At 54.8% G+C, this 27,359-nt stretch overlaps 2 protein-coding genes across 2 annotated transcripts; one reads left to right on the top strand and one right to left on the bottom strand.

The window, feature by feature from the left end:
- Positions 1–6,414: 6,414 nt before the first annotated feature.
- Lcn9 (lipocalin 9) lies at positions 6,415–12,167 on the bottom strand. Its single transcript, XM_003472980.1, has 8 exons — positions 12,072–12,167; positions 11,736–11,869; positions 11,407–11,480; positions 11,006–11,116; positions 10,735–10,836; positions 10,433–10,488; positions 7,614–7,699; positions 6,415–6,472 (listed from the first exon to the last, which is right to left on the bottom strand). The coding sequence occupies exons 1-8, from the start codon at positions 12,165–12,167 to the stop codon at positions 6,415–6,417; spliced, it is 717 nt and encodes a 238-aa protein (XP_003473028.1).
- A 4,080-nt stretch (positions 12,168–16,247) lies between these two features.
- Positions 16,248–27,115, top strand: Glt6d1 (glycosyltransferase 6 domain containing 1). The gene is made up of 5 exons (XM_023566298.2): positions 16,248–16,675; positions 17,187–17,263; positions 19,272–19,319; positions 25,762–25,899; positions 26,236–27,115. The coding sequence occupies exons 2-5, from the start codon at positions 17,193–17,195 to the stop codon at positions 26,894–26,896; spliced, it is 918 nt and encodes a 305-aa protein (XP_023422066.1). The 5' UTR covers positions 16,248–16,675; positions 17,187–17,192; the 3' UTR covers positions 26,897–27,115.
- The last annotated feature ends 244 nt before the right edge of the window (positions 27,116–27,359 follow it).

Raw genomic sequence — 27,359 nt, 5'->3', positions numbered from 1 at the left:
GGACATTCAAACAGTGAGACCAAACAGTTCTGTTCAATGATCCAACATAACTCAGTAATATCATTGTCTATCTTATACACTTAAATATACATGCAGTTACATTGTTTAGAGCACTTTCTTTTCCTCTCTTATACAATGACTATTACTCATTTTGGGTTTTATTGCTCCCACAGTTCTTATTACTTTTTTTTGGAAGAGAGTAAAACCAAATGTGACATAACAGAGTCAGTCAAATCAAAAGGGTGGACATAATAGATAATGTAAAAACATAATACAAGGTGATCAACAATGGTTACCATAATGCCTCCTGCTATCTCTAATAGAATTGCCTATATCATCAGTTATAATAAAATTGAACAAAACAGTAAAGAACGAAACCAACAAAACCAAAACATTGGAGACATTACAGGTCTTCAAAAGTAGATAATAGTCAACCAGAATGGGCGTCATAATGAATCCCACTATCTTCACAGCTGTTGCCTATACTTTCAAACATGGTACTATCAAGCAAAACAGAATAGAGGAACATTAGTCAAAACAAGATGGTGAGAGCAATACAGGGCTTCAAATCAAGTTAATAGTAAATCAAAGTGGGTTACTATAATATATCCTGCTATTTTAAAATTTATTTTTCCCTTAATTAAAAGGATAAAAATAAAAAAGTAAATGATAAAATGGAGATTGAGATAAAAGAGGGCATAACAACAAAACAGCGCAGAAAAAAATATAACCATTTAAGCAAAATAGTGTTTTACCACAAGATAATCCCGACATAAAAGTAGTTATCATATTGTCTCTTTCCTTGAAATCTTTTGAGTATAACTTCATATACTGTAGCATCAAATATATCAAAACAATGTAAAACCATTCAAGAGAATGACAGTATTACAGGGTATTTAGAATCAACTAACAGAAAATGAACAATGGTTTCTGTATAATCTCCTTGTCTATAAAAGTTTTTGTTTATACTATCACATATAGAAAAATCCAATAAGATACAACATGCTAAGACCAATGGAGACAAAAGAGCAAAAGCTTGATGAGACTTCAAAACAAGATGATACTAAATCAGCATTACCTATTATGACGTCGTTTTCTCCAAAATAGCTGTTCCTATCATACAGTCTTCTCTGCCTCATTTCTGTTGAGCTCTTTTTCTGTCATTAGTTGTCAGTTTGTCTTCTTCATTTTGTTTTCTGCTCCATTCATTGTGGCCTCTCTGCCACTATTTCTGGATTCTTTGTATTTTTCTTTTTTAGAATATCCTGCAATATTCTCTGTAGAGTTGAATTGGTGGTTGCATATTCCACTAGTTCCTCTTTATCCTGAAAGCACCTTGTTGTTCCATCAATTTCCAGGGATAGTTGTGCAGGATATATCAATCTTGGCTGGAGGTTATTATCTTTCAAAGCTTGAATTATTTCCCCCCACGCTCTTCGTGATTTGATGGTTTGTGCCGAGAAGTCTGCTGTAATTCTGATGGGTGTTCCCTTGTAAGTGATCTGTTTCTTGTCTCTGACGGCTTTTAATATTCTGTTCTTATATTGGATTTCTGGTATTTTGATTATTATATGTCTGGGTGTAGCTCTGTTTGGGTTGTAGGTGGCTGGGGTCCTGAATGCTTCACACATCTGAGTATCTTTACCTTTTGCTAAATTAGGAAAATTGTCCTGGATTATTTCTGCAAGTAGCTTTTGTAGTTCATTTGTTTGTGTCCCTACTTCTTTTATGTTCTTAATTCTTAAGTTATAGATCCTCTTATCATCTTCTAGTCTTTGTATTATTGCTGTTTGTTTCTTGTTATTTTTAAGAAGTTTTCCATTTCATGCTCCCATATTACAAATCTGGCCTCCAGTTCAGATAATCTATCCTTAGTTTCTTTCAAGCTGTTATGCCAGTTTTCGATAGAGTTTTTAGTTTCCTGGTAATCTCTTTGAAACTGCTTCATGTATTCTATGCTTTCTTTATTTTCTCCATCAAACAATTCTCCCCTCTTTTTCTGTTCTTCCATTCCACCATCTGTTTTTTCTTGGGTGGTGCTTAGCATTTCTCTAACTATTCTGCTTATTTCTAGCTTCAGGTCATTAATAACTTCATTCCTGAACTCGTCTAGAGGCTCTGGAGATAGTGCTTTATGTCTATTGGTGCAGTGTCTGCTATTGCCTGTTTCTCAGGATTGGGGGCTGAGGGGCCTCTCTTGTTGCTCCCTCTTCCCATATTCTTTGTTCCTTATATATACAAGTGTATATAGGAGGCCCAGCTTCCTTCCCTGTTGGCCACAGTCTGATTGAATTGCGCTGGCTAGGTGTTCCCGCCCACCGCAGCGCACCAGGGAGTTACAGAGCAGGCAGTGTATGTGGAGCCCGCCCCTCCAGGTCACCTTCAGGTGCTGGGACCTGGGCTGTGCTAGCCTACTGGGTCTCAGCCAGCAGCATCATGTAGGCTAGGCACTGTTCACCAGTCCCGCTTGAGAGGGGGATATGTGACTGAAGTCACTACAGCGCCCTATTCCGGCAAGTCTGCCCGGTCCCAGAATGTCCTCTGTTGGAGCCTCCTAGATCATGGAAGAGTCCCAGTTTCTCTCACTCACCGCAGGTCAATGCACGGCTCCCCGCCCATCCTGCTCTCAACTCCGTTCACCGATTCCCGTTCTCAGAGCTTTCGCGCGTCTGTCTCCCTGCCAAGCCGATTCAGACGCAGCCGTGGTGGCAGGAAACCCAAATCGCGGTTTCCAATGGCAAGGGCTCCAGCTTCCATGTGGAGGCTTTATCTGTTCCTGTTATAGCACCAGGATTGCATTCCCAGTTGGTTTCTCTCAGCCCAGTTCATTCTTGGGTCAGCAGGATATATCTCCTCTCTTGCTTAGGATTCCTCATTCTGCACCATTCCTGGATTCTAAGCTGGGTCTTTCATAGAGCCTCCATAGCTGCTGCTATCTGTCCGCCATGTTCTCCCGGAAGTCCAGGAAACCAGTTTGGTTCTTGACAGACGCATGGATGATGCCCTGTGTCCGCCTGGTCTGTAGTTCCTTCGTGCTCTCACCCTCCTTGCGAAGAGCACAGCCCCCCAGTGGGCATCTCTGTGGGTGTCCTCCTTCCTGGAGCACCCACGTCTGAAGGTCCTGTCTGCCCAGTCCAGCCATCCTGCTCCCTGAGACACAGTAGTCAGCAGAATGATGGTCCCCGGAGTCACCACCTCTCCTGTGGCCAAGCAGCCAGGGACTGTGTTTGCCGGCAGAGTCTCAGGGCAAGGAGTTCAGCTGGATGGGCTGAGCATTGTATCGTGTATGCTCAGAGGCAGAGAGCAGGAGGACGCCTGCAGCTGGCCTTGGAGGAGGGGAGCGGCACGAGGCAGGCATATCTCCCCCTGCTCTGGCCCTGCTTTCAGCTTCATTTTATTCCAGAGACCCTGAGAGGTCAGGGCAACAGGCCATGGACCCCAGAGGGACCTCTTGCAGGAATGGCTGGGCCTGCCCAGGGGCCCTCCACCTCCCAGAAAGCTCCAGGCCCATCACATCTACCATGACTGGTGCCTCTCTGAGGCTCTGACCCCCATTCCTCCCAAGCTGTTGGTCCCTGCTCCCCCTTCCCTAAACCCCTGCTCCCATGGGTTCAGTGGAGTGCCTGGGTGTCAGAGGCAGGAACCCCACTTCTGGGAGAAAGCTCTGTATTGAGCCAGGAAACCCTTGGGGCTATGGAGGAAGCCAGTGGCCTCACCTCAAAACACTCAGATGTTGCTCAGAGCCAGGGGATACCCTGTCCTCTGCAGGCCCATCCTCAGGGTCACTTCCTGAAAGTGGGGGTATCTTGTCTGGGGGTGCTTTCTCCTCCTGCAGCTCAGTGGGTGCAGCACTCCCAGCTGCTCAGTGCTCTCCACACAGGAGGAAGAGCTTTCTAGGCTCATTCCCTCCCTTCAGTGGCAACTGGTGTGCCATGTGCCTGGTCAGGACCGGTCAGGGGCATCCAGAGCCAATCGTCTGCTCTACTGTCCCTGAGCGTGCCATGCTCCCATTCTGGAATCCTGCCTGCTCCAGCAGCTGGGTGTGATTCCCAGGATGGCAGCCACTGGACACCTGCCAGGTGTTCAGCGTAGCTCAGGGAGAAGGGAGGGTGCTCTCACCACCTGGCCACTCCCCTGCACGGGGGAATGGTCCAAGGGCCACCTCAGGTGACTGCAGATGCGGGTAGCAGCAGGGTCAAGGCCTGGGTGCTGCAGAGTTCATCCGCAGGTGGGCAGCGGGGCATGGGATGGGGTGTCAGACCTGGGGGCATCTGTCCACCCCAGACTCTGAATCAACCAATCACCTAGTCCCTGAGTGTCCATGGGTACGTGAGAGCCCCATCTACGGTAACTTCCCAACCAGGTGTCACCAGGAAGCCAGGTTCTGATGCAGGAGCAGACCACCCTTCATTTCCTTGGTTTGTGGGTCCTGCTGCCCTTGGTGAAGGACTTCAGTCACGACCCACAGGTGGCCAACAGATGTGCAGGGAGAATTTAGTGTCAGAAGAGAGAGTCACCCTTTGAGGGCAAGGCGGGCAGGGCTGTGAAGTCACCTGCACCTGGTTTGAGCTTAGGGTGCCCTTTATAACCACAGAGTTATCCCTCCCTGGTACATGGCATGGGCTGTGGATCTCACTCTGGAACTAGGTGGCCAGATGGCCAGGTGTCAGAAGGGCTGTGCACACATGAGTGACTCTAGTGCTGCTGTGCTCCGGGCATCGCTTTAGGTCCGATGGTGGATGCATCACCTGTTGACCTCTTTGTTTCTTGGCTCACCTGGCATAGCACACCAAACTGGACATCCCACTTCTGTGTCTCAGGCCCAAAGGTATCTGCCCCTGCTGCTCACAGGATCCCATCCTGGCCCCGCCTGTCTCTGGGTCATCCTGGGTTTTCCTGCTGATGCTGTCCTGCGGGACAGAGCCTCTCTGTTCTCTTCTGCCCACCTCTGGCCGCAGCCATGCCCAAGCAGCCAGTGAGTGGCTCCTTCCGCCCCTGCCAGAGGCAGGAGGACCCCAGAGAGGGTGTGGCACTGTGAACTGCAGCTCCCATGGGTGTGGACTTGACTTCCTTAGTTCTGGTTCATTGCAGAAAGAAGAATCAAACAGGCCTCTGACCCCACATCCTTGATGCCTTTTGGGGGGATGCTATGGGAACTTGGGGTGGGCCCACGGTGTGGGAGCCCTCCTGCAGCCATCGTGAACCCTGCCATGCACACCCACGTGACAGCCCCTGAGGGAGGAGCGTGACAGTCAGTGCAGAACTGCATCCTCTTTGTGTTCCTGGTGTTGTCATGGAGCTCCGTCAAGCTGCCTGGGGTCGTGTTCTTGTTTTCTCCCAGTGCTTTGTATGACAGTGAGGTGCACAATGGGGACACCCTTGTCATCATCATTCCTGTCCTCGTCGTGGGCGCCCTGTCAGAGCAGAGCGGCTCACTTCCGCCAAACCTCAACTCTGTGCCTTCCAGCAGCGCTGCCCTCAGGATCCTCTTGTGGCCTCCAGCAGGGCAGCTGGGGGAACTGGTCGCCACGTGGTCATGGGACGCCAGACCTGGCTCTGTACCTCTCTCCATGCCCTGACTTGCTTTTTTGATATCCCTTGCTCCAGAGTTTCTTTGCCTTTGTCTTGCACCAGTCCTGGAGAACCGCACAGGGGTGTGTGTGTGTGTTTACACATGCTTCACAGGCCCCTCCTTCAGGCTCTGCCCCTGCCCAGAGCTCCACCCAGCCCGTCTGCCAGCCTGGACTGTGTCCCTCACTGGCTGTCAGACTGGCTGGCTCCCTGAAACCTTGGGTGGCCAGTTGAGGGGCTGAGGAGAAAGGGTCCAGGCTTCAGTTCTGCTGACCCCAGATCCCGGCTGCCTCCCTCTTTAGGCCTGGTCTCATGTTCCTGCCAAGCTGGGACTGGGGCTGCAGACTCCACTATTGCCCTCAAGTCCATGGCCAACCCTTGGAGGAGCCCCACACCTGGCCCAGGTCTGGCTATGCCCTGCGGGACAGTTGTGCCCCTTGCCACCCAACCCCACCCAGCTGACCTAGGTCCTGGTGGCGTGGGTCTTCCCAAGTCTGTGGCAGAAGTTCCACTGGGGTGCCCAAGACTCTCGGAGACTTGTGGGCACAAGGAATTTGCCTGCCTGTGGCACCCCCAGGGGGTGGGACTGCCCTTCCGGCCCAGGCCTGGCCCTGCCTCCCTATGTGCTCACCTCCAACAGGCCTTTGTTAGACCACTGTCAGCAGAGGGCTGTCCTCCTCATCTGGTCTTTCTGGCTTGGCAGCTCCTGCTGCTTCCAGACGCCAGGCCCAGGAAGAGCTCCGGCTACACCTCAAGAGCCTCCTGAATATTAGCTGGCCCTTGTCTCTTCTCTGTTACCTTTGACGCCAAAAACGACATGTCCCACACAGCCCACATCCAGGGTCAACAGTCCACTGGGGCATCCCACAGAACCTTGGAGTCAGCCGGGTGCCCACTGCATCTGCCGGGACATAGCCAGAGGCATGAGCCATGGACCAAGGGCTCCTGGGAGTGAATGCATAGTTGACCGGGGAAGGCAACTAGGCAGGAACCCAGCTGGGCAGTGGGATCCAGGCTCATGGGCTGCCTGTGAATTTGGGGCCAGACGGATGCAGCCAGCGAGGATGGGTTCACAATGGCATGGAGTGGCCTCCCCCATAGGCCTGTTGTCTGTGTGACAAGAGGACATTTGGTCCATGAAAGCAGCAGAGGCAGAGGCAGAGGTGGAGGCCAGCCAAGGCCCCTAGGTTTGTCTTTGTGAGGCCAGTGAGTCTCTGAGCCATGGCAGGGTCACCTTCTCAGTGCTGCCCCTGGCCTGGAGCCAGACCCCTGGCTCTCTCTGGCTGCTGCCTTCCAATCCCCAGCACCACAGCTGAGCCCTGGGCTCAGCCCTTCCCAGGTGAGGCTCCATGGTGCAGATTGGATCAAGAGACAGAGAGGTGCAGGGAACCTGGGGCCCTGCTATGCTGCCACCTGCCCTGCACCTATGGCTCTGAGACCATCTGGGGCACCACCCTCATATTCCTCACTCAAAGGTCTGGTCCCTGCAGCAGCTGAGTGAGGGCCACTGGAGCCTTGTGCCTGTGCAGGTCACCTGGTGGGAGGAGATGGGACCAGCATTTCCACCCCTGGGCATCAGGCACTGCGGGGATCATGGGATCTTCTTGTGCCCAGGTGACAGTTGCCCCGTTCCCTCCTCTGTGACTGATCAGGCTCCTTCCCAGTGTGGCTGACACTCGACTCTCCCTGCTTCCAAAGCCTGCATCCCCTTCACAGGGCCACAGCCACCGTTGCCTCCAGCCACTGTGCACCCACTGTGCAGCCCTTGGCTGCTTCCTGCTTCCTGCTTGCTGTCAGCCTGAAATGTTAATTTTCAGGACCAGCAGGGTGCATTTTGATGGCCACTAGAGGAGGCATGCACTGTGCCTCATTTCAAGGGCTGTTGACATGTGTGGCAGCCCGCACCGTGTGCTGAGGGAGCCCCGCCAACCTCCGTACCATGATCACCGGATGGCACGGCGGTCATCTTTCAGGTGACCCCACTGGTCCCAAGCCAGCACCCACAAGCAGCGCCCTGCCCACCAGGGCCGTCGCATCCTCACTGCGAAAGCGCCCTGATGTTAAGACTCTGGGCACCCATGCCCGGGGGCTGAAGGAACACAGGCTTCAGGGTCAGCAGGAAGTCAGGCTGGAAGTCAGGCACGGAGGGGTGGGTTGCAGCCCAACTCCCAGGAGCCCTGCATGGACAGCTGTGTAAGTAGATGAGGGTCTCCACTTGTCAACAGATGCGGCCAAGGAGGCGTGGGGCGGGGGCCGGGGCATCTGTCGGCGGTGGGGGAGTGACCATGGCTAGGAAAGGAGTGGAATCCTATGAGGAGAAAGGACAACTACAGAATGGGCACAGGACGAAGGTACCCCTCCTGCTGGGACGGGACACAAACCACTGTCACTTGGGCTTCTTGGGACAGCCTGGTGGCACAGGCCTCTGCAGAGGGCTTCCTCTGGAAGTTTCGGGAAGTGGCCTTAGCCTGCACAGCCCTGCCCCAAGGCTGGGTAAGCGAGGACAGCAGAAGCGGGGCACTCAGTGCCCAGGGTGCAGTCACCCTCTCTGTCCCCTTCCACTTTGCCTGGGCTCTCCTGGCCCGGACCTTCCAGCCCCAGGGCCAGCTTCCCTGCCCCTGCTGGGTCCTCCCATCCACATAGAGACTGCTGGAAGCTGCAGGTCAATACCAGCCTCACAACTGAGCACAAGCCCAGGGCAGGCAGAGCCTCTCAGGACTCTATGGGGACCCCTTGTGCTGCCAGGCAGCTCCCCTCGCATGGCAGCTGCCTTTCTGCTCTGCTAAGAGCCAGTTTTCCACACCAGTAGCTCCTGGATGCATGGGCAGCTTCCTATGTGTCCCCTACCAGGCTCAGCCAGCCAGGCCGTTCTGCCCCAGTGACCAGGCCTTCAGCAGGGGCAGCAGGCTGTGCCTGGCCTTCACACAATGGACCCACCTGAACCATGACCCTGGCCTTCTCCCAACATCTCTGGTGCTGGGCTTTGCTGTCTGTGTGAGCCAACTGTGGGGTGACCCCTGCAAGGACCGCAGAGCCGTGCAGCCTGGGCCCCAGCGCTGGGCCTTCTAGATGCCCTCTCTGCACCTTCAGGGCAGCAGGAGCAGAACATTTACCACAAGGTCCCTGATCTCAGGAGGACATCGGGAGGTGGAGGCGGTGCTGGGCGGTAACAAAGGGGACTGGCCCCTGGCAGTGGGCTGGAGGTCCCATCAGCATTTCCTTGGCTGCCTGGAGTGCACCTTTTGTGTGGAGGGGATGGAGATTCATTTGCATTTGAGAAAAGGGACAAGAGCGACCTCAGCGTCCCCATGTCCCCACCCGATCTCACCACAGCCACAGCTGGCTCAATCCTAGGACACTCACAGGATTGCCCTGCCCTGACATGGCTCCCCATTCCAGTGGACCCGGGACTGAGTGTGTGTGTGTGGACAGCTCTGTGCATTCCTCTCCTCCCCCAGGGGCAAGGCCCTCCTGCTGCCCCGCCCCCAGCCCCTGGTGTTCTGCCTCCTTAAAGATCTGTGAAGATGGGGGGGACTTTCCCACTCTCCATAACCTTCTTGCATTACTGTCTGTCCACACTGTTCCCTTCAGTGCCGGTGGAGGGACCAAGTATGTGTCACATGAGCCTGTTGGAGGCCATGGGCCATGTGTCTCCTTGTGTGGACAGTTGCTCTTCATTCACAGAGTGGCATGGAGGAGTGGCCCCATGGCCTCCCAGGCCTCTTCCTGGGAGCACCAGGCTCCTGTCCCACTGGACCCTCACACCATGGAGCCTTGGGGATCCCCACTTCCAGACAATGACTCTGGGGCCGGACACTGGGAAGCAAAAGTGGCTCTGAGGGTTATCTTTTGGGGCCACTGTCCATTCCTGAGATGGTACCTAGAGGTGCTGAATGGTACCCCCAGAAGATAAGGCCCATCCTTATGCCTGGACCTGAGGATGAGGCTTACTTAAAAAAAAAGTTTTGCAACGGCAAGCAGAAACACTGAGACGACATCCAGATCTGGAGGCAGATTTATTTACGTGGGCACACACTGGTCAGGTCCATTCCCAGAATATCAGCCTCTGACCCCTCTTATATAGGACAAGAGGCAGGGGTACAGAGGCAGACTGGCTGGTCAGTTGGGATTGGCTTATACAATGTGCCCCATAGTGACCAGCCGTTTCTAAGGGGAGCAATCGGATCTGGAATGGGAACCATTACCTGGGCAGAGAAACTGGAGTACACTGGCTGAGGGTGGGGATGGGGTGGGGTGGGGTGGGGTGGGAGTGTTTTCTGTTACATTTCCCCTCTTTTTATTTTTCCCTGCAAATCTTTGCTGAGCGTATTACATACAATCCTCTGAGGTGAAGCCCAACTACATGCAGGGATGTTAGTGTTGTCAGCGGTCCTAGATGGGCTCTGGCCAGCATCTCCAAGATGACCTTACTACAGAGCTTTTTCCTAATTTGTTGTTCAGGAAGCGACATCCTTTAGGCCTGTGCTGAGACAGGTTTCCCACAGATGCACTCAGGTTCGGATGCCTAGTGGAGTGGGTCCAGAGTCTGAAGCCTGGCATCATTGTTGGAGACTGGGGGCAGGGCGGTGGGGTTCCCAGAGATGGAGGCAGAGGTCCAGATGAATCATTCCAGCACCTGCCAAGGATACCTGGAGCCACCAGCAGCCAGGTGAGACAGAGGGACCCTCCCTAGAGCCCTGGGGAGCATACATAGCCTGTGACCCTAGGCCTCCGATGTCCAGACTACAGAGCTGCAGGAGAGCAAATCCCCACTGTTCTGACCCCACTGGGCTGTGGCCTCCAGCGGCCTGATTTCCAGGGCTGCCCCAACCCCATTCCCACAAGGCCACAGGAACCTGACCCAGAGTGTCCAGAGCAGCTTGGCCACCATACGCTCGATCTGTGTTCCAGAAAAGCCTGATGGCCCGGTGAGAGAGGAACTTAGCGAAATGGTACTTGTAGCCTTCAGGGCCAAGACCCCAACCTCCCATCCAGGACACTGCCACCCCAAGCTGCCCTCCTGTGCCCCATTGAAGCTCACGCACCCCAAGGTTGGGCCGGTGACTCTTCCACTAAAAGTAGCAGGGACCTGGGGAGATGGAGTTCTCAGATAGGCTGCCAGCCCCTGCCCCCTTCCGCGGGCCCGGGGTGTGTGGAGCCCACCTTTCTGGGCCATGTCGATGGCGTTGCTTGGGTGCATCCCGTATTTGCTGTAAGCCATTTTAAATCTGTCCAGGTAGGGTCTGCTGAGTGTTGGGATGCGTCCTGAGGGCAGAATTGGGACTATGTAGGGGGCAGGCCTGGGGGCTGTGCGATGGGGGTCGTCCCAGGCAGATTCAGGTGCTGAAGCTCCATCCTGTGGCTAGTCTTGGGGGCCCTTGCCCAGCCCTAGGGCCATGCGGACTTACCCCCATCCCTACCATAGAGACCCTACCATAGAGAGCCAGCACGCGGGTCTCGATGCCGTTTTGGATGTTCCGCAGGTAGAAGATGACGTACATCCAGTAGTTGGTCTCCAAGACCAGCACCTTGTTCTCCCCCTCGTCTGGGTGGAGATGAGGCTCAGCGTGGCCCAAGCAGCCCAACTCCCTGGGCTCTGGGACACGTGCAGTGGGCTGTGTGAGATGGTTTTAGGGCCCTTCCAGGGGTGGGGGTGTCGGGGAGGCGTGCCGGCTTGGGTGGAGGCCCCTGCGCAGCAGCATGCGGCCCCCCAGGCCTCTGCATGCTGATTCCCCACACAGCAGCTCACTGCCCAGCTGGCCTGGCCCAGCAGCGGACCCCAGGAAGTGGGCTGGGCCCCAGCAGAAGGAGTTCCCGGCTCCCCACCCCACTTACAGGCAATGGAGAACTCTCCATTTCTCTGGGTCTTCTTGCAGAGCACAGTCACGGGCTCACACTGCCCCTGCAGCCTGGATGCAGCACGGGGTAGGCATCGGCCCCAGGGCACATGTGGGCTGCCTGTACCTCACCAGCGCAGGGGGACCCTCCCTGCGCTCCCCAGCTGAGCAGTTGGGCTGCCCTCACCCCTCGGGCTCCCCCGTCCCTGTCATCTTGACCTCCTACATGAGTTCCATGCACCACCCTGGTGCATGCCCATCACGGCAAGCGTGTACATGTGCAGTCGGGGCTGGGCACCCCGGTTCCTCCGCTGGGGCGACACTCACATGAAGCGGAAGCTGAACTTGAGGTTGCCATCCAGGAACTTGATGTCCCGGATATAGAGTTGCAGGTCTCCAGTAACCCCAATCCTTGTCATGTTGTTGGAGGCCAAGGATATCAAGAACCAGGACCCCTCGACCTGTGGAGGTGGCTGTGATGTGAGGCTCTCTCCTAGAGCCAGGGTCCCCCCACCCCCCGCCCCCCAGCCATACCCTCTCCCTTTCCCCCCTGGCCACTCTCCTCTCCCCTCGGCTCAGGTCCTCTCTCCATCTCTGACTGCTGTGCAGCTGCCCTTGTCCCAGGCTAGGGACCACAGTGCAGGAGCACAGGCCTCAGCCCACCCTGGCCATGTTGAAGTCCTGGTCCACAATCTCCTCAGAGTGGAACTCCTGAGCCGAGGCCAGGCTCAGCACCAGGCCCAGCAGGAGCAGCGCCATGGTCTCCAGTGGGCACCCAGCTGGCCACCCATCTTTTATACTAGCTCTGCACTTTCCTTCTGGCTGGGGGGTGGCACCATGTCTCCGGCCCATCCACACACATCCTGTGTTGCTTGGAGCTCAGCCAAGGGCCCCCGCAACTGCTGCCCTTGGCTGCTCCCAGTCCGGCTAAAAGCAGCCCAGCTTCCACTGGACTTGGTGTCTGCCTGGATCAGAAGGGGCAGAGGGAGGGACAGGGTGCTGGTCACGTGGAGGTTCGGGCCCTCATTCAGTTGCTCACCTATAGTCCTCAGTGCCCTGCTGGTCCCCCACTTGCCTTGGGGTCTCCCAGGACCTTTAACCTACCCAAGGGCTCTAACTTTGACAGTTATGAGTCAGAACTGGGGCACAGCAGCCACGCTGGCCAGAGAACATTACAGGACTTGGACTCCAGGATTGGGAAGGCCCCAGCTCCAGGGTGCCCTCGAAGTGGCCAGGAAACCGTCTAGAGTGCAAAGGCTCAGGAAAGCAGGCTGAGGTTAGATGTAGGTTGGCCTCCTGCCTGCTTCCGGAGGGCTCGGGTGGCAGTGCCAGGCAGTCCTGGGGTTGCAGGGTAGCTGGGTGCCTTGCGGCATCCAGATGCTGGCCTCCAAGTTCTGCCCAGGGTGGTTGGAGGTGGCATAGGGCACCTTTCTTCCTATGCCCACACCCTGTCCCCAGGAGGTCTGTGCTGCTCTGCCTGGGCCAAGGGATGGTTCAGGAGCCCCTGTATCAGGTGTCTGCAGTGTCCCCTCCCCTCCAGGCTGCACCTGCTCTGTCCACTGGAGACACCAAGGTACATATGCCCTGTGGACCTGCTCCCGCCCCTGCAAGCCCCATCTGCTCCCCATGTTGAGGGGCTTTCCCCCCCACACACACTGGAGAGAGATGCTGGCATTTCTAGGGACATTGATCTCCTTCCTTCCAAGTGTATTCTTCTTAATAACTTGCTAATAGTTGAGGTTTTTGTTTGTTTGTTTGTGTTTTTGAGACAGGATCTCCCTCTGTAGTCCAGCCTGGCCTTGAACTTGAGGCAATCCTCCTGCCTCAGCCTCCTGAGTGCAGGATTACAAGCATGAGCCACCACACACCTCTTTGTTTTTAGGAAAGGTTTAAGAAACTGCAGTTCCAAAGAGAGAGCATCCTTACTTAGGAGGAACCCATGCAAGTGTCTCTTCTCCTCCCCGGAGTGGGGCCTCCTTTTCTGTTCTTGGGGTGCTGTCCAGCCAGGTAGCTCCAGGCAGGCCCAAGGAGCTCAGAGGGAATCAGGGCCCTGTTGGAGGACACATGGGGTCACTGTGTTGGCAGTTCAGTGAGCTGGGCACCTACTCTGTGTGACCACCAGGAGCTCCAAGAGTGTCCATTAGCCCTGCCTGACATGGCCAGTTTGTCTGACCCTGCTGGACACAGGCATTCTTCTGTCTGCTTCAGGCCTGAAGCAGAGGTGGGGACATGAGCTGGGAGCCAGGGTGCAGGGTTGACATGCACAGTGCTGTGCGTGGTGCTGACCCGATGGTACCCGGTCATCCCTCCCCTGGGCAGGCCGAATGCAATGAGTTCTCCCTGTCATCAGAAAGCTTTCAGGTGCTTCCAGGACTTGGGGACTGGGGTGGCCTGGCTTGAGAGTCCCCAGGGCTCTGTGCCCAATGCAGGGACAATGACAAGCCAAGGGGACTTGCAAGACTCAGCGTTGGAAGGTGTTGGGTGCAGTTCCTCACATCAGGATGCCCAAGCCCAGGAGTTCTGTGCAGTCATGTAGCAGAGTCCGGGACCGCTGGGAGAGAGCAGGTCTGCCTGTGGTGGGTGTGAGGAACGCCCTCCCGGGGCTCAGGTGCAGGAGGGCATCTGACGGCACCATGCATGAGGAAATGAGCTGTGGAAGAGCTGTGGGTGTTGGGCACTGTGTGTGCCCCAAGCCTGGACAGGCAACCGTCTGTGGAGACGCTGTCACTGGGGGTCAGCAAAGAGGCGGCCCTGGAACGCAGCCTGAGCCGGGGTGCCCTTGTGGGAGGGGAGAAGACACAAGAAGACACAGAGCCACAAAGAACAGCAGTGGTGACAGCTCCAGACTGTGATGATCTGTAGGCTGAGGCTCAGGGCCACTGGGCCCCACGCAGACAAGCGAACTACAGTAGCAACATCCTGGCCTGCAGAGGGTGTGAGGTCAACGTGCCAGCACGTGGCTTTGAAATCATTTTACTGTTACTCTGTGTGTGTGTGTGTGTGTGTGTGTGTGTGTGTGTGTCTGTGTGTCTGTGTCTGTGTGTGTGTGTGTGTGTGTCTGTCTCTGTGTGTGTTCTTGTTAGTACCCACGTGCCATCTGTGAAGCACGCAGTCCTGGGCGGAGGTCACACACATAACCAGTCTTCATCCCCGTTCTAATTCATTTCCCTCTGAGAAGGAGCTGTCTCCTGCTTCTCCTCTGGCTTTTACTTTGTGCGTGTCTATAACACGCACACGGTGTTTACAGGGGCGCAGCTCACACCACTGACTCGGAAGCTGCCTCTGGGTCCGTCGGCTGACGAGTGAGGAACGATCCTGTGGTCGTCACAGGCGAGGAGCGCTGCTCTGCCACAGACAAACCCAGGTCCTCTGTAGGATGCAGCCTGAAACCTCAGTGTCCAGTGAAATAAACCAGACATACGATCTTAGATATCACATGGTTTCTCTCAGATACGGTGCATATTTTTGGTTATATTTGCCTGTTGGTTAAGATCGAGTCAGAGTAAGGCCTGTGTTCATCAGAATTAATCTCTCTCTGTCTCTTTCTCTCTCTGTCTCAGTCTCTTTCTGTCTCTGTCTCTCTGTCTCTCTCTCTCTCTGTCTCTCTCTCTCTCTCTCTCTCTCTCTCTCTCTCTCTCAGTCTCTGTCTTTCTCTTTCTCTCCCTTTGCCAAGCTGTGTTAAGGCTTCTCGATGGTAACTTCCGGGCCATGTGCAGAGCCCCTTGGCTCCTCCAGTCTCCCAGTTGCTTCAGCCACAGCGGGGACCATGGTCTGCTTGATGTGTGGCCTCCTGTGAAGGCAGGGGGACACGTGTCTCTTCTGTGACCCTGGCTTGAGCACAGTGCACACTGACTGCTGTACTCCAGGGTTCAAGGACCTCCTTCAGAGGGGTCCCCTCCTGTCCTGGGTCCTGGGTGATCTTGGGGACTGGGCTCAAAATCTTGGCTCTCCTCTTAGCCCGGTCACCTTTTTTCCACTCTGGTCTCTAAGCCTTGTTGTTGAACACCCAGCTCAGTGGCACCAGTCTTGGAAATGGAAGCAGCAGGCTTTCATCTCTGCAATTGTGATGGTTTTGAATACTGCATACTCTGAAAATGAGAAGCACCAGCTGGGTGTGATGGTGCATGCCTGTAACCCTAGCAATTAGGAGGCTGGGGCAGGAGGGGCACCACAGGTTCAAAGCCAACCAGGGCTACTTGGCGAGTTCAAAACCAGCCTGAACTGCATAGTGCAACCCTGTCTCAAAAAGACAAAAAGAAAAACAAAAGGAAATACGAAGGTGCTGACCTGGACCAGCACCTACCTCTTCTACTAATGGTGGTCATTAGTATCAGGAATCAGTGTCCTCCTATTTGGACCCTCGGTGATGGTTTATGAGCTTCTTCAGTTGTCTGTTCCAAGTCACATTTTTGTAGAATGTTATCAGATAACAATTGTAAAGTTTTACAAGGAAAATTTAAAATATAGAGCAAAACTATATTTTAGCACAACAGTGATGATGACAGTATTTTACTAGAACCATTCAGGGTTTTAAAATACATTTACCTTTTAATTTTAGTATAAAATAGCTCACCTTTCTCTATTTATAAAATACTATATGACATAAATTCTCCTCTGAATTTGGGGCTTTGCCTGACCCATCACATACACCCATACACATTGTCCTAAACATCACTCACTCACAAATCAGAACCGATCATTAGAAAGACAGTGGGCCTGGCAAAGAAAATGAAAAGCCTAGGAACACCTGAAGACAGGGTCTAAGCTTCAGTTCGTCCAGCAGGACCAAATCCTGGTCTGGAACACGAAACCAGAACCTCCAGGCGGTTACCACGGTGACACATCATCAAAGGAGCCTGGGAACGTCACCACTGTGGAGAGTCTGGGGCCACCAGAGCAGAGGAAGGGCCTTCCAGAGTTGCCCTAGGATGATGCCTGTCCTCAGGGGCTGAGGTCTCCCTGGCAGAGGGGAGTAGAAGAGAGGGATGAAGGAATTTTAGGGGTTCGTTTTACAGTGGCCAGTGGGGATCATCTCGGGACCCTGACCTCAGAGGGAGTACAGAACAGGTGGTGGCTGAGGGACCATACCGCAGAGAAGAGACTGGCCAGAGGGATCCTTGGGGCCAGCTTGCAAAGTGGCCAGTTCCAGGTTGCACGGAGAACCTGACCACTGTGGCCTCCCCACGGTGGCTGTGGAAAGTGAGAGGACACGGTCCACACTGGCAGTGTTCAGTGTCTGTGGTGTCACTGCCCTGGGGTCAAAAGAGGTAGGTGGGTCAGCTCTGCAGTCAGCTTTACTGTACCAAATGGATTCACACAGCCCCCAAGTCAGCACAGCAGGAGGGCAGCACCAGGCAGGGGTGGGGGAGGATCCAGGCCTAGGGGCACCACTTCCAGAGCTATGAGCTCGTGCCCACACCACCTGCCTCAGCCAGGGTAGCTGTGCCGACATCCCTGCTCAGGGAGTGTTCGGCAGTGCCATCTCAGAGACCCCTCTGTGTAGACTTGTCACCATAGGCATGCAGATGCAAGTCCTGTGGGAGCCCAGCACCTGAGGCCAGGCGCCAACCCCTTGCCTGCTGATGCGGAGACCTCGGCTATCCCCTGGGCACAGACACCTCACTTCCCCTCTGCTCCTGTGCGCTGAAAACCCAGGGGGCCTGGCTCCCGTCAGCCCCTCTGCCTTGCACCTGGGACTGCAGTCACATTCTGCTTGTCGTCCTCTCACACAATGTCTGTGAGTGGCTCACACCATGCTTTCTCTCCCCTTTGCCCTAGGATAGAATGAAATTTAAAAGGATCCTGTTCCTGATCTCATTCATTGTGACACTGCTGATGGCTAAGCTTTACTTCAGGTAAGTAGAGATACAGAGTGATACCGAGCTTCAGGGAGCTCAGGGCCCGAGCTGTGGGGCCTTCCCCAGGGGCCAAGCACTGCTGTGGCTGCAGCACAGAGTGGCATTCACAGCAGTGCATGGCCCGGCCTGGACCCAGTCCCCGAGCTGCTGGGCTCTGCGTTCCAGACCAAGGACAAGTGTAGACTACTTGGCAGGGACATGACTGGTGACACCGCAAAGGCCGTAAAGCACAGGCAGGAGGGAGCAGACTCCAGAGAACTGCAAAGGTGCCCTGAGCCCATGAGCCCGGGACATGCGGACCCAGCTCCTCCACATTCAGATCGGCAGGTGCAGCGTAGCAGCTCTGGGTGTCATTGCAAAGGGTTCTTGTTTATTCTTTCTTTCTTTCTTTTTTTTTCCTCCTTGCAATAGGGGCTCACTCTGCATTAGTGCAGGCTGGCCTTGCACTCATGATGATGCTCCTGCCTCAGCTCCACAGTGCCAGGATCCTAGGTGTGTGCACACTGCCATGTGTGGTAGAAACGCAGTTGTGTTCTGAGGGACAGTGTCCTCAGAGATTGATCCTCAGCACGGCACATGTGTGTGATGAAGGATTTGCCACCCAAAGACCCAATGGGAAAGAAACAACCCCACTTAAAACACAGAAGGGAAAAAACACACACACCAGAAGGGAGCCAGGAGCGGTGGCGCACACCCATGATCCCAGCACTCAGAAGGCTGAGGCAGGACGACTGATGTGTGTCCAGAGTCAGCCTGGGCTGCACAGTAAAACTTTACCTCAAAACTAAACTAAACTGAGGCTAGGGATAGAGCTTGGCGGCATAAGCTCCTGCCTGCCTGGCAAGGGCAAGATCCTGAGTTCCATCCTCGATATAAATAAATAAACTAACTAAATACAAAATAAACATGGGAGAAGAAGCCAAGCAGGGTCTCACCGGAAAAGATACATGGGTAAAGAGCATGGAGGGTCACTGTGAACACAGTGAGACCCCACGGCACACCCGCCAGGGCGGCTAAACTCTAAGCCCTGAATGAACACACACTGCTGGCCTATAGCCCCCCACCCCCACCCTGCCAGCCTCAGCCCCGGGCCGCATCCAGAGGGGCTTCCTCCCCCGGCAGCGGCAGCGGGCACTGTTTGCAGTGAAGACATAAGTGAGGCTCAGTTCTGGGGGTGTAGATGTCTCTACCACACTAGGCCTTGGTTCCAGTCAAAGCTGCACGTTTTGCTTTCCCGGTTAAGGAGTGAGGACGAGGTCCAGGAGCGGGGATGGACCTGGAAACAGACGCAGGCTGTGCAGCCCTGGGTCCTCACACCGCTCGCTCAGCCTCCTGGTCACGCCCTGCGCACTGCACATAACCTGGCTGGGTCGGTCTTGCCCCAAGCGGCCACAGGGGCCTTCTGAACAATTTCGGTGGCCCAGCTGAGCTTGTCTATCACATCTTCAGCTTGCAGGATTTGCTGTGTCCAAGGTTCTGCTGGCTGCCAGCCGGCCTGGTCGAGTATAAGCCTGAAACCGAAGGGAATCAGGGCAGGCACCAGGACCCCAAACCTTGGCCGCTCTTGGGCAGCTCCCAACAGAGCCTCACGTTTGATAAATAAGTCAAATTTGTATTTGGATGCATATCTTACTTGATCTGTTGATTTTTAAAATAAACCCAGGGCCTTGACACTGAGCTACATATACAGCAACATTTTTAAAAAACTTTTTGAGGCTTGGATGGGTTTAAACAGGTGACCCCCAGGCCTCGGCCTCCCAGAATGCTGGTGTGCTGATTTGTTTGAAGTCCTCCTCCCAGCTGGCATCTTTCTCCCATCCCTCCTTTGCCGATGATCCCCTCAGCACCTCTTCCTGGACCAGCCCAGCCCTGCAACCCCAGCTCCTCTCCCAAGGTCCCCTGACCTGACCCCTGACCTGGTCCACCTCGAGGAAAGGAGGATGGGAGCTGGATGGGCTGGGGTGGAGTTCAGCTCAGGAGTAACCAGGTGTCCCTTTGTCCTCAGGAATGGCCAAGTGAAAGAACTCCAGCTTTCAGCGTGGTTTCACCCCAGGTAAGAACAGCTGTGCCGGTCACACGCAGAGGGCACCTCCCTTTGTTATCTCTAAGCGGAGCCCTACAGCCATCACCTGTGTGAATCCCTTTCTCAAAGATGTGCTGCAACGGGAATTGGGAGCAGAGTTAGCAGGGTCCTAACCCGAAGTCCCTGCCGGCCCTCATGGCCCTCCCCACACAGCCCAGCTTTCACTCAGCAGTTTGCTGGTTCATCCGAGTGCAGCACAGTTATCGCCTGCCCCGCCCACCTCCGGCTTCAGTCCCCCACTCCAGCCCCACCCTGCCTCTGAAGCAAGCGTTGCCCTGAACCCAGCACCGGTCGCATGATCCTGGCTGGACTCACTCTCATTTTCCTTATACATTAGGTGTCTATCTGGGGCTGTACTGGGGACAGAACCCTAGGCCTTCAGCAGAGCTTCATCCCTCACCCTATTTATTTATTTTGCAACTTCTGCTGATGGCGTTCATGAGCCTGGCTCCACTGTTGCTATCTCTCCAGAAAAGACACACAGCAAACACACAGAGGACAGCAGGGAGACTCAGTAAGAAGACCAGGAGCCCCGCCTTCCACAGGACAGTGGACTCTGTCCCTGAGGGCATCTTGCCAAATCACTGAGTTGTCCAAGCTGGGCTTAAACATGCAATCCTCCTGCCTCAGCCTCCCAGAGTGCAGCAGCATTACACTTAGCATTTGTAAATATAATTTAATCTCACCTATCCACATTCTGAAAAGGACGATTTTTAAATTTTAGTGGTTTATAACTTTAGGAGGAGCACATCGCACTGGTGTCATCTTCAGGGGCTTACAGCTCCCGTAAAGCTGTGGTGCTGGGATCCACCTGGACTCTGGGTCCCTGTGACTCACATGGCAGAGGGACCAGCCGAGGAGACCCAGCAGCCCCTCCCATGGGCACAGGGACTTCGTTTGTACGAGGCGAGGCCCACACACATGTCCTCATACCTGCCCCGGACATCAGGGTGAAATCGGCCCCCTGGGTGGATTATGACCCATTTCTCACAGTTCAAGGTCAGGCTCTGCTGTGAGCTCTGCCCCTGGCCACCACCACACCATGTCCTGTCCGCTTTCAAAGGGCCTCCACCCCTGAGCGAATCCGCCCTCGAGGTTCAATCAGCTCCCAAATGCTCACCTAACACAGTGGCATGGAGGAGCTGGGGTCCTCGGCACACAGATGGGGGACATGAGCTTGGGGTCCCCAGCAGTGGGGCTGTTCCCAGGGCAGAGTTCCACTGAGAGTCACCAAAGATCCCCTTACTTTTCCAGGCGGCTGGTCCAGTAGGCGTAGACATGGCCTCTCGAGTGACAGGGACAAAGGTGGAGGAAGGACTTTCCCAAAGCCTCTCTCTTCCCCGCTCACAGGAAAAATGGTAGAAAAAGAATCAGCATTTTGGAAATTAACTGAAGCTTTGCAGTCTGTGGTGGAGGATGGTGAGGTTTAGGGCTTTTAACACGCCCAAGTCCGTTCAGGGAGAGCCAGCCTGCCGGAAGGGAAGACCCAGCGGGATGGGAGGACCCCACTCAGAGAATGGAGCCCCAAGGCCGGGCAAGTGCAGGCACCTTCTGACGACTCCACCCCAGAGACAGCAGCAGACTGGGCAGGGAGCATCCAGAGGAGAGCGGGGAAGCGGAGAAGCAGGGAAGCACTGCCCACAGGGGCCTGTAATGCCACATCCTGGTGCTGTGTGTGGTGCAGCCCAGGGAAGGACAGCGAGGCTCCATCCCTCGCCTCCGACTGACCTTGAGGCTCTGTGCCAGCAGGAAGCGAAGGGCAAGTGGAGCTCGATGCCACCACCTGGCTGACCTGGCGGCTCCCCTCGGTGTGCACAGCACCTCAGGCATGATGGGCCATGTGGGATTTGTCTGTGGCTTGCTGAGCACTGCACGTGGCAGACACTTCAGCAGACACACATCATGAGACACAGAGATTTTGTACAACCAGGAAACAAACACAGCAGCAAAAGCAACAGACATGGAACAAAACTACACCAAGCCCTGGGGAGGGAGCGAGAACCCTATTTAAAATGCCGACTTCATCAGCAACAACAAACAGCAAGGAAAGGAGCCTGCAGGCCTGCGCTCAGGAAGAGAGGAGTCCGAAGAGGACAGGAGCCTTCCCTGATGGAGCCCAGACTGGGCTACACCACGAGAGTCCAAGTCAGCTATTTTATTTTATTTTACATTTTTTTTTTCCTTTTTCCTTTTTATCGGTACTGGGGATCGAACTCACGACTGCCTGCTTGCAAGGCAGGTGCTTATGCCGCTGAGCTAAATCCCCAGCCCCCAAGTCAGCTATTTTAAATACATGCAGAGAACTAACAGAAACTGGAACCAGCACCTTCCCAGACAGAGGACAGTGATGTGATTATGGAAATCACAAAACAGACCAGGTGGAAAGTCTGGAAAACCAGCTGGAGTTAAAACCCCACAGAGGGCATCTGACAAAGCAGGCAGGAAAAGAGCCCAAGGCCGAGGAAGCCCACCAACCTCCCCGCGGGGTAAACTGAGGAGACCCATGCCCAGGTCCTTGTCATCAGTCCAGCGAGGCCAAGACCAAGAGCCCGAGAGCGAAGAGAGAAAGGACACATCATTCTCAGGGGCTGGAAAGGGACTGCAGCCATGTTTTCCTCAGGCGGCAGCAACGCCAGGCATGAGGCTGGATCTTCAGGTGCTGCCAGACGTGCTGAGGCTGCCAGCCCCATCCCATCCCAGTGACACAGCCGCCAGAAAGACCACCTCTCACAGACATGCCCTATGGGAACCAATACAGGCTAAAAGCAAGGCTACTGACCGAGAGGACCAGAACCACACGGGCAGAGTGCCAGGAAAGGTGACCGCAGGGATACGGGAGGCACGTGGGGTGCACTGCGGCTCAGCTGTCTGATTCAGGCCTAAAGACCTCATTTCGTGGCCACAGCAGCGCAGAGGCCCAGAGGGTGTGAAGCCGCCTAGGAGATCAGCTTTGTCTCCTGGCGAGTGTGACCGGCATTAGCCTGGCTAGATCACTGTAGATTAAGGTTTTGTCGTTCACAGGGCAAATGTAAAGAAAACAGGTAAGTAGTGGATAGCAAAGAAATGAGGGAGTTAAAAAAGCACTCTGGAAAACACGTAACACATGAGGAGTCATTAAATGAGGGAAAGGGGAACAGAGACCTGCAGAAGGGAAACGGCAAGATGACTGGGAGTGGAGAAGACACTGCCATGGAAAGTCAGAGAGCGTTAGCGTGGCGCAAACCCAGCCCAGCTGTGTGCGGCCTACAAGAAACAGTCGCGATTCAAAGACACGATAGGTGTAAATAAAAGATCGAACATGTCTGCCACACAGCTTAACTGAAGGAAAGGCCAAGAACCTGTACCAAAGTCAGACTAAACAGACCATGGCAAATGGTGAGACAGCAATCTGAACGTTTGTACCTAGCAACAGATCCCCAGCTAAACGAAGCGAACGCTGACCAAATCCATGAGGGAAATAGGAGGCTTGGCAAGAACAGGTAGCAATTTCAATATTCTCATCCCAACAATGGACGGAAGAATAAGACAGAAGACCAACCAGGAATGCCGGGCTGGTGACCCACATCTGTGATCTCCACATTCAGGAGGCTGAGGCAGGGGGATCACCACAAGTTCAAGGCCACTGTAGGCTACCTAGGGAATTCAAGGTGAGCCTGAACTGCATATTGAGATCCAGTCTCAAAAACCCAAAACACAAGAAGGAAGGAAAGAAGAAGAGGAGAAGGACGTAGAGGAGGAGGAGGAACAGAAGAGGAAGAACAAGACCCCCAAGGAAACGGGAGGCCCTCCGCACAGCACATTGGACCTCACACCCTTCTCAGGGGCACAGGGAACCTGTCCTATCTCCGGGACAGACCAGGAGCTCCAGGGTGCAGTGGGTCTCAGGGCATCCAAAGGCTTTAAGTCATGCCAGGTGTGTTCTTGGACCAAAAGGAAGTGAAATTAGAAATCAGTGACAGAAGTTTGGGGAGTTCCCTGGTGTGCAGAAATTAAGCAGTTCATTCTGAAATGAGCAGCAACGAAGGGGGAACCACCCAGGAATCAGAAAGCAGCCGTGATGAACCAGCAGAAACACACGGCACCCAGGGCACAGCGCCTGCACACCGTGAGCCTGGCCACAGGGACCTCCCATCCCCAAGGAGGAAGGGCAGAGGGGCACGCAGAAGGAGGCAAGTGGAGGGAAAATAAAAACCAGGGCAAGGCAGAAAAACAGTCGAAGGTCGGGAGAGAGCTCAGGGGCATGGCCTGCCAGCCGCAGGGCCTCCACTCGATTCCTAGCGCCAAAAAGGAAAGCGCAGAAAAACAGTTGAGAAAATCAGCAGCACCAGAGTTGGTTCTTTGAAGAGCCCCATGGCACAGACAAAGAAAGGCTGAGAATTGGGGTGACAGAGGTCCCCTAACTGTGGAAATCAAATGAATACAGTGAGTACGTGGGTTTCGACAGCCCAGATAGCCTGCTTCTAGGAAGACATGGACTCTCAGGAATCTCAAAAGACTTCAGGAGAAAGAAGATTTGAACAGACCCAAAATGGGTCAGTAGATTGAATTCATAATCATTTAAGTGCCTCATGAGATGTGCTCCGGGGCTGGGGCCAGGGGACTTCACAGGGAAACATATTGCACATGAAAGGAAGGATTCATACCAGCCCTTCGCAAGGTTCAAAGAAATTAAAAAACAAAGACAGACACCTGGTTGTCTTAAACAAATTAAAAAACAAAGACAGCATTCTGGGAGGCCAGAGTTAGCGATTTCAGAGAAAGACGCCCTGAGAAGGGAACAGACCCACGTCCGTGCATGTACGAGGCAAAACTCCTGAGCCGAATACTAGAAGGTTGGCCCAGCTGTGTAGGAAAGGGTCAGACAGGTGGGAGTTGTCACAGGACTGCAAGGTGGGCCAACTAGCTATCAGCGCAATTCACAGTGTTCATGGAGGGAAATGAAAACTGCGAGAGTATCCCAACATGCTCCGGTGCTTGGCAGCCTTGACATTCTTCTGTAATATGAACACTCACCAGACTGGAAAGGGGAGGGAAATTCTTCAGACTGCTGAGGCCACAGCACAGCCAGCATAAGGAAGTCCAGGCAAAAAGCGGGTACCATCACTGTCATGGTCATTATCAAGAGAGTGGACGAAAGACGCCCTGAACCGGAAATGCCTGCAGCTCATGTACTGCTGCAGGTCTGGTATTCCGGATATGGAAAAGACTGCCAGCCTAATTGGTGTGTCACTCTTCAGAAAGTCAGCCACAGAGCCTGGACAGGACCCAGAGCTTCCCTTCCCTGGGACACGAGCCCATATCACAGCCGCAGTCTGCCACGCCCCCATAGGGCCCAGTGTGGGGCTGGCTGCAGCCACCGGGCCTTGGCACTGGCTGGATCTCGGCGCTCAGTCCCGTGGACCCCTCCTCTTCCCTGCAATCACCTTCCTAGACTCCCAAGATTGTCTGTGGACGGTCAAGCAAGAGGACTGAGGTGGACGAGGTTATCCCCCCTTTCCTCCCGCCCTGCTGCAGCGGCCCGAATGTCCACCCTTTTGCCGCGTGAGCCTGGGCAGTGGCTCTCGCAGCCTGGTCTCTGTCCGGTGCTGGCTGAGAGCTTGGGTAGCTATTCTGTATCAAGCTGAGGTGCCTCTCATGTAGCCCCTTCTCACCACTGAGACACAGCTGGACGAGCTACAGCTGCAGCCAACTGGCTCCTGGGCAGAAAGTCATGACAGGGGCCTAGTCGGGGAGAGCTGCTGCCGGCCTTTGGGTCCAGGGAGAGATATACACCCGCTTCCCACAGACTATCTTCCCCACCTCCAGCTCTGAGCATGGGGGTCTTTGGGAGGCGTCCTTAACCAAAGCCAGGACCAGGTCACCCCTGTGTCCCTCCAAGTGCCGGTCAGACCCCACACACTCCATGACCCCTGTGAGTCACGTGGGGTGGGGCTTTGCCTGTGCCTTCCAGACCCTGCTGTTACTCCCGGCAGCTGAAAGTGATCTCTCTCCTGCCTGGACTCATTTCCACAGGACCACACAGGCAGCTTCTGTGTGTGCCAGGCTGCCCAGGCGGTGAGAGCCAGGACAGAGGGAAGGCAGGCACTTGCTGCTCAGACCACGCAGCTCTGGGTGGTGACAAGAATGCGAAGACTCCGGCTCCCTCCCTGTGGCCCTAGGCTCAGAGGTGGAGGTGGGGTGGGGACCTCATGGCTACTGTGTCCCGGTGTGACTGCACTAACCGTGTGGCAGCTCTATGGCAGCTGCTGCCCATGCCCAGTTCCTGCCTGGCCAACACACAGGGCACGGGGCTCTCCTGTGGTCCCGCCAGGCTGTGTGAACGACTGTGTCTGCTGCCTGCCCAGTGGCCAGCAGGTGCCCAGAAACATGAGTTGTGTTGCCACCTACTCGGCTCATTCTGTGCGTCCCACAGGAAACGCCCGGATGTCCTCACGGTCACCGACTGGCTGGCCCCCGTGTTGTGGGAAGGCACCTTCAGCAGGCAGGCCCTGCGCAGGCATTACAGGGATCAGAACCTCACCATGGGGCTGGCCACCTGCGTCTCTACCAGGTAAGTGCCCCCCCCACCTTTGCCCTTTCTATTCTGGAAGCTTCCTGGGGCCCCTGCTACTCTGAGCAGCCTTTGTGGCCTGCACAGAAAATGTGTTGCTCTTTCCCCACTGTGGCTGCTTCCGAAATGTACTCTGACCCCCACCCCAGCACATCCACTCAGCTCTTCCAAAGTCAATTCCTAATACTGGTGCTGTGTAGCCAGCCCAGTGGGTTGTGCACTGGGACCCAAATGCTGACCCTGCCCTTTGGTGACCTTTAGCATCAGCAACACTTTGGTCAGCATGTAGGTTGTCCTCTGGGCTCCAGTGCACAGCCACTGCTCTGTGTGCCCCAGGACAGCAAGTGACCACATGGAGCGGTTCCTGCGCTCAGCTGCTGTGCACTTCATGCCCGGCCAGCGGGTGATCTTCTATATCATCCTGGATAGCTACGTGGAGCCACCTGACATAGAGCCCAGGCCCCTGCAGAGCTTCCAGATCCTCATGATGGACGAGGAGTGGTGGTTGCCAAGCCTGAAGCTCATGTGCCTGAAAGTCCTGGAGGAGCACCTGGTGAGCCACATCAGGGAGGAGGTGGACTTCTTCTTCAGCATGGACAGCAGCTTGTTCTTCCAGGGCGACTTTGGCCTGGAGACACTGGGCACATTGGTGGCCCAGCTACACATCTGGTGGTACTTCCAGAACCAAATCCTCCCATACGAGCGCAGGTCCAGCTCGGAGGCTTACATCCCCTTGGGACAAGGCGACTTCTACTATGGGGACACCATCCTGGGTGGCACGCCCTGGCAGGTGCTGGACCTGGTAGAGTGGTGTCTGAAGGGCATGGTTCAGGACCTGCAGAATGGGCTTAACAGCACCTTTGAGAAGTACCTCAACAAGTACTTTTTCCTCCACAAGCCCACCAAACTGCTGTCCCCCGAGTATGGCTGGGACCTCAGGTTCAACCTCCCTCCCCAGGTGAGGTACATCAAGGTGGCACAGCAACAGGAGGTCTGAGGCCAGCCCCTGAGTGTCCGGGCAGCTGTCCATCCCCTGGAGGCTGAAAATGAGCCCCTCCCCAAAGAGATTTCCCTCCTTGCGGCTTTTACCCGTCCAGTTTGGCAAATAGAGGGCAAAGGACAGAGGAGGGTTATTTGAGGTCTACACACAGTAGCATGCCAGCTCTGTATTGGAGAAAACACGGAAATACTTGGGATGCAGAACCATTATTTTTAATAGAAGACTCTAGTTTATAAAGTAATAAAAATCTAGTCACAAAATGGAAGCGTTGAATGTAAAAGAGAAAGCACATATCCCTCCGCTCGGGCATCAGTTACACTGCGGGGTTTCAACCCGGGACGGGTCTCCGGCCTGGGCCCAGCATCTGTGGTTGCAGAGAGGGGTGAACCCTTGGCTTCACGGCAGCAGCTGTTTCGTCTGAACTTAGCAGAGGTGACTGTGCAGCTCCTAGAGCAGGGGC

Source organism: Cavia porcellus, unplaced genomic scaffold, assembly GCF_034190915.1.
Source record: "Cavia porcellus strain 051 isolate PalLab524CR breed Dunkin Hartley unplaced genomic scaffold, mCavPor4.1 scaffold_49, whole genome shotgun sequence".
NCBI classification, from domain to species: Eukaryota; Metazoa; Chordata; class Mammalia; order Rodentia; family Caviidae; genus Cavia; species Cavia porcellus.
The sequence above is the reverse complement of the archived record's forward strand: the minus strand, read 5'-3'. Positions and strand labels throughout refer to the sequence as shown.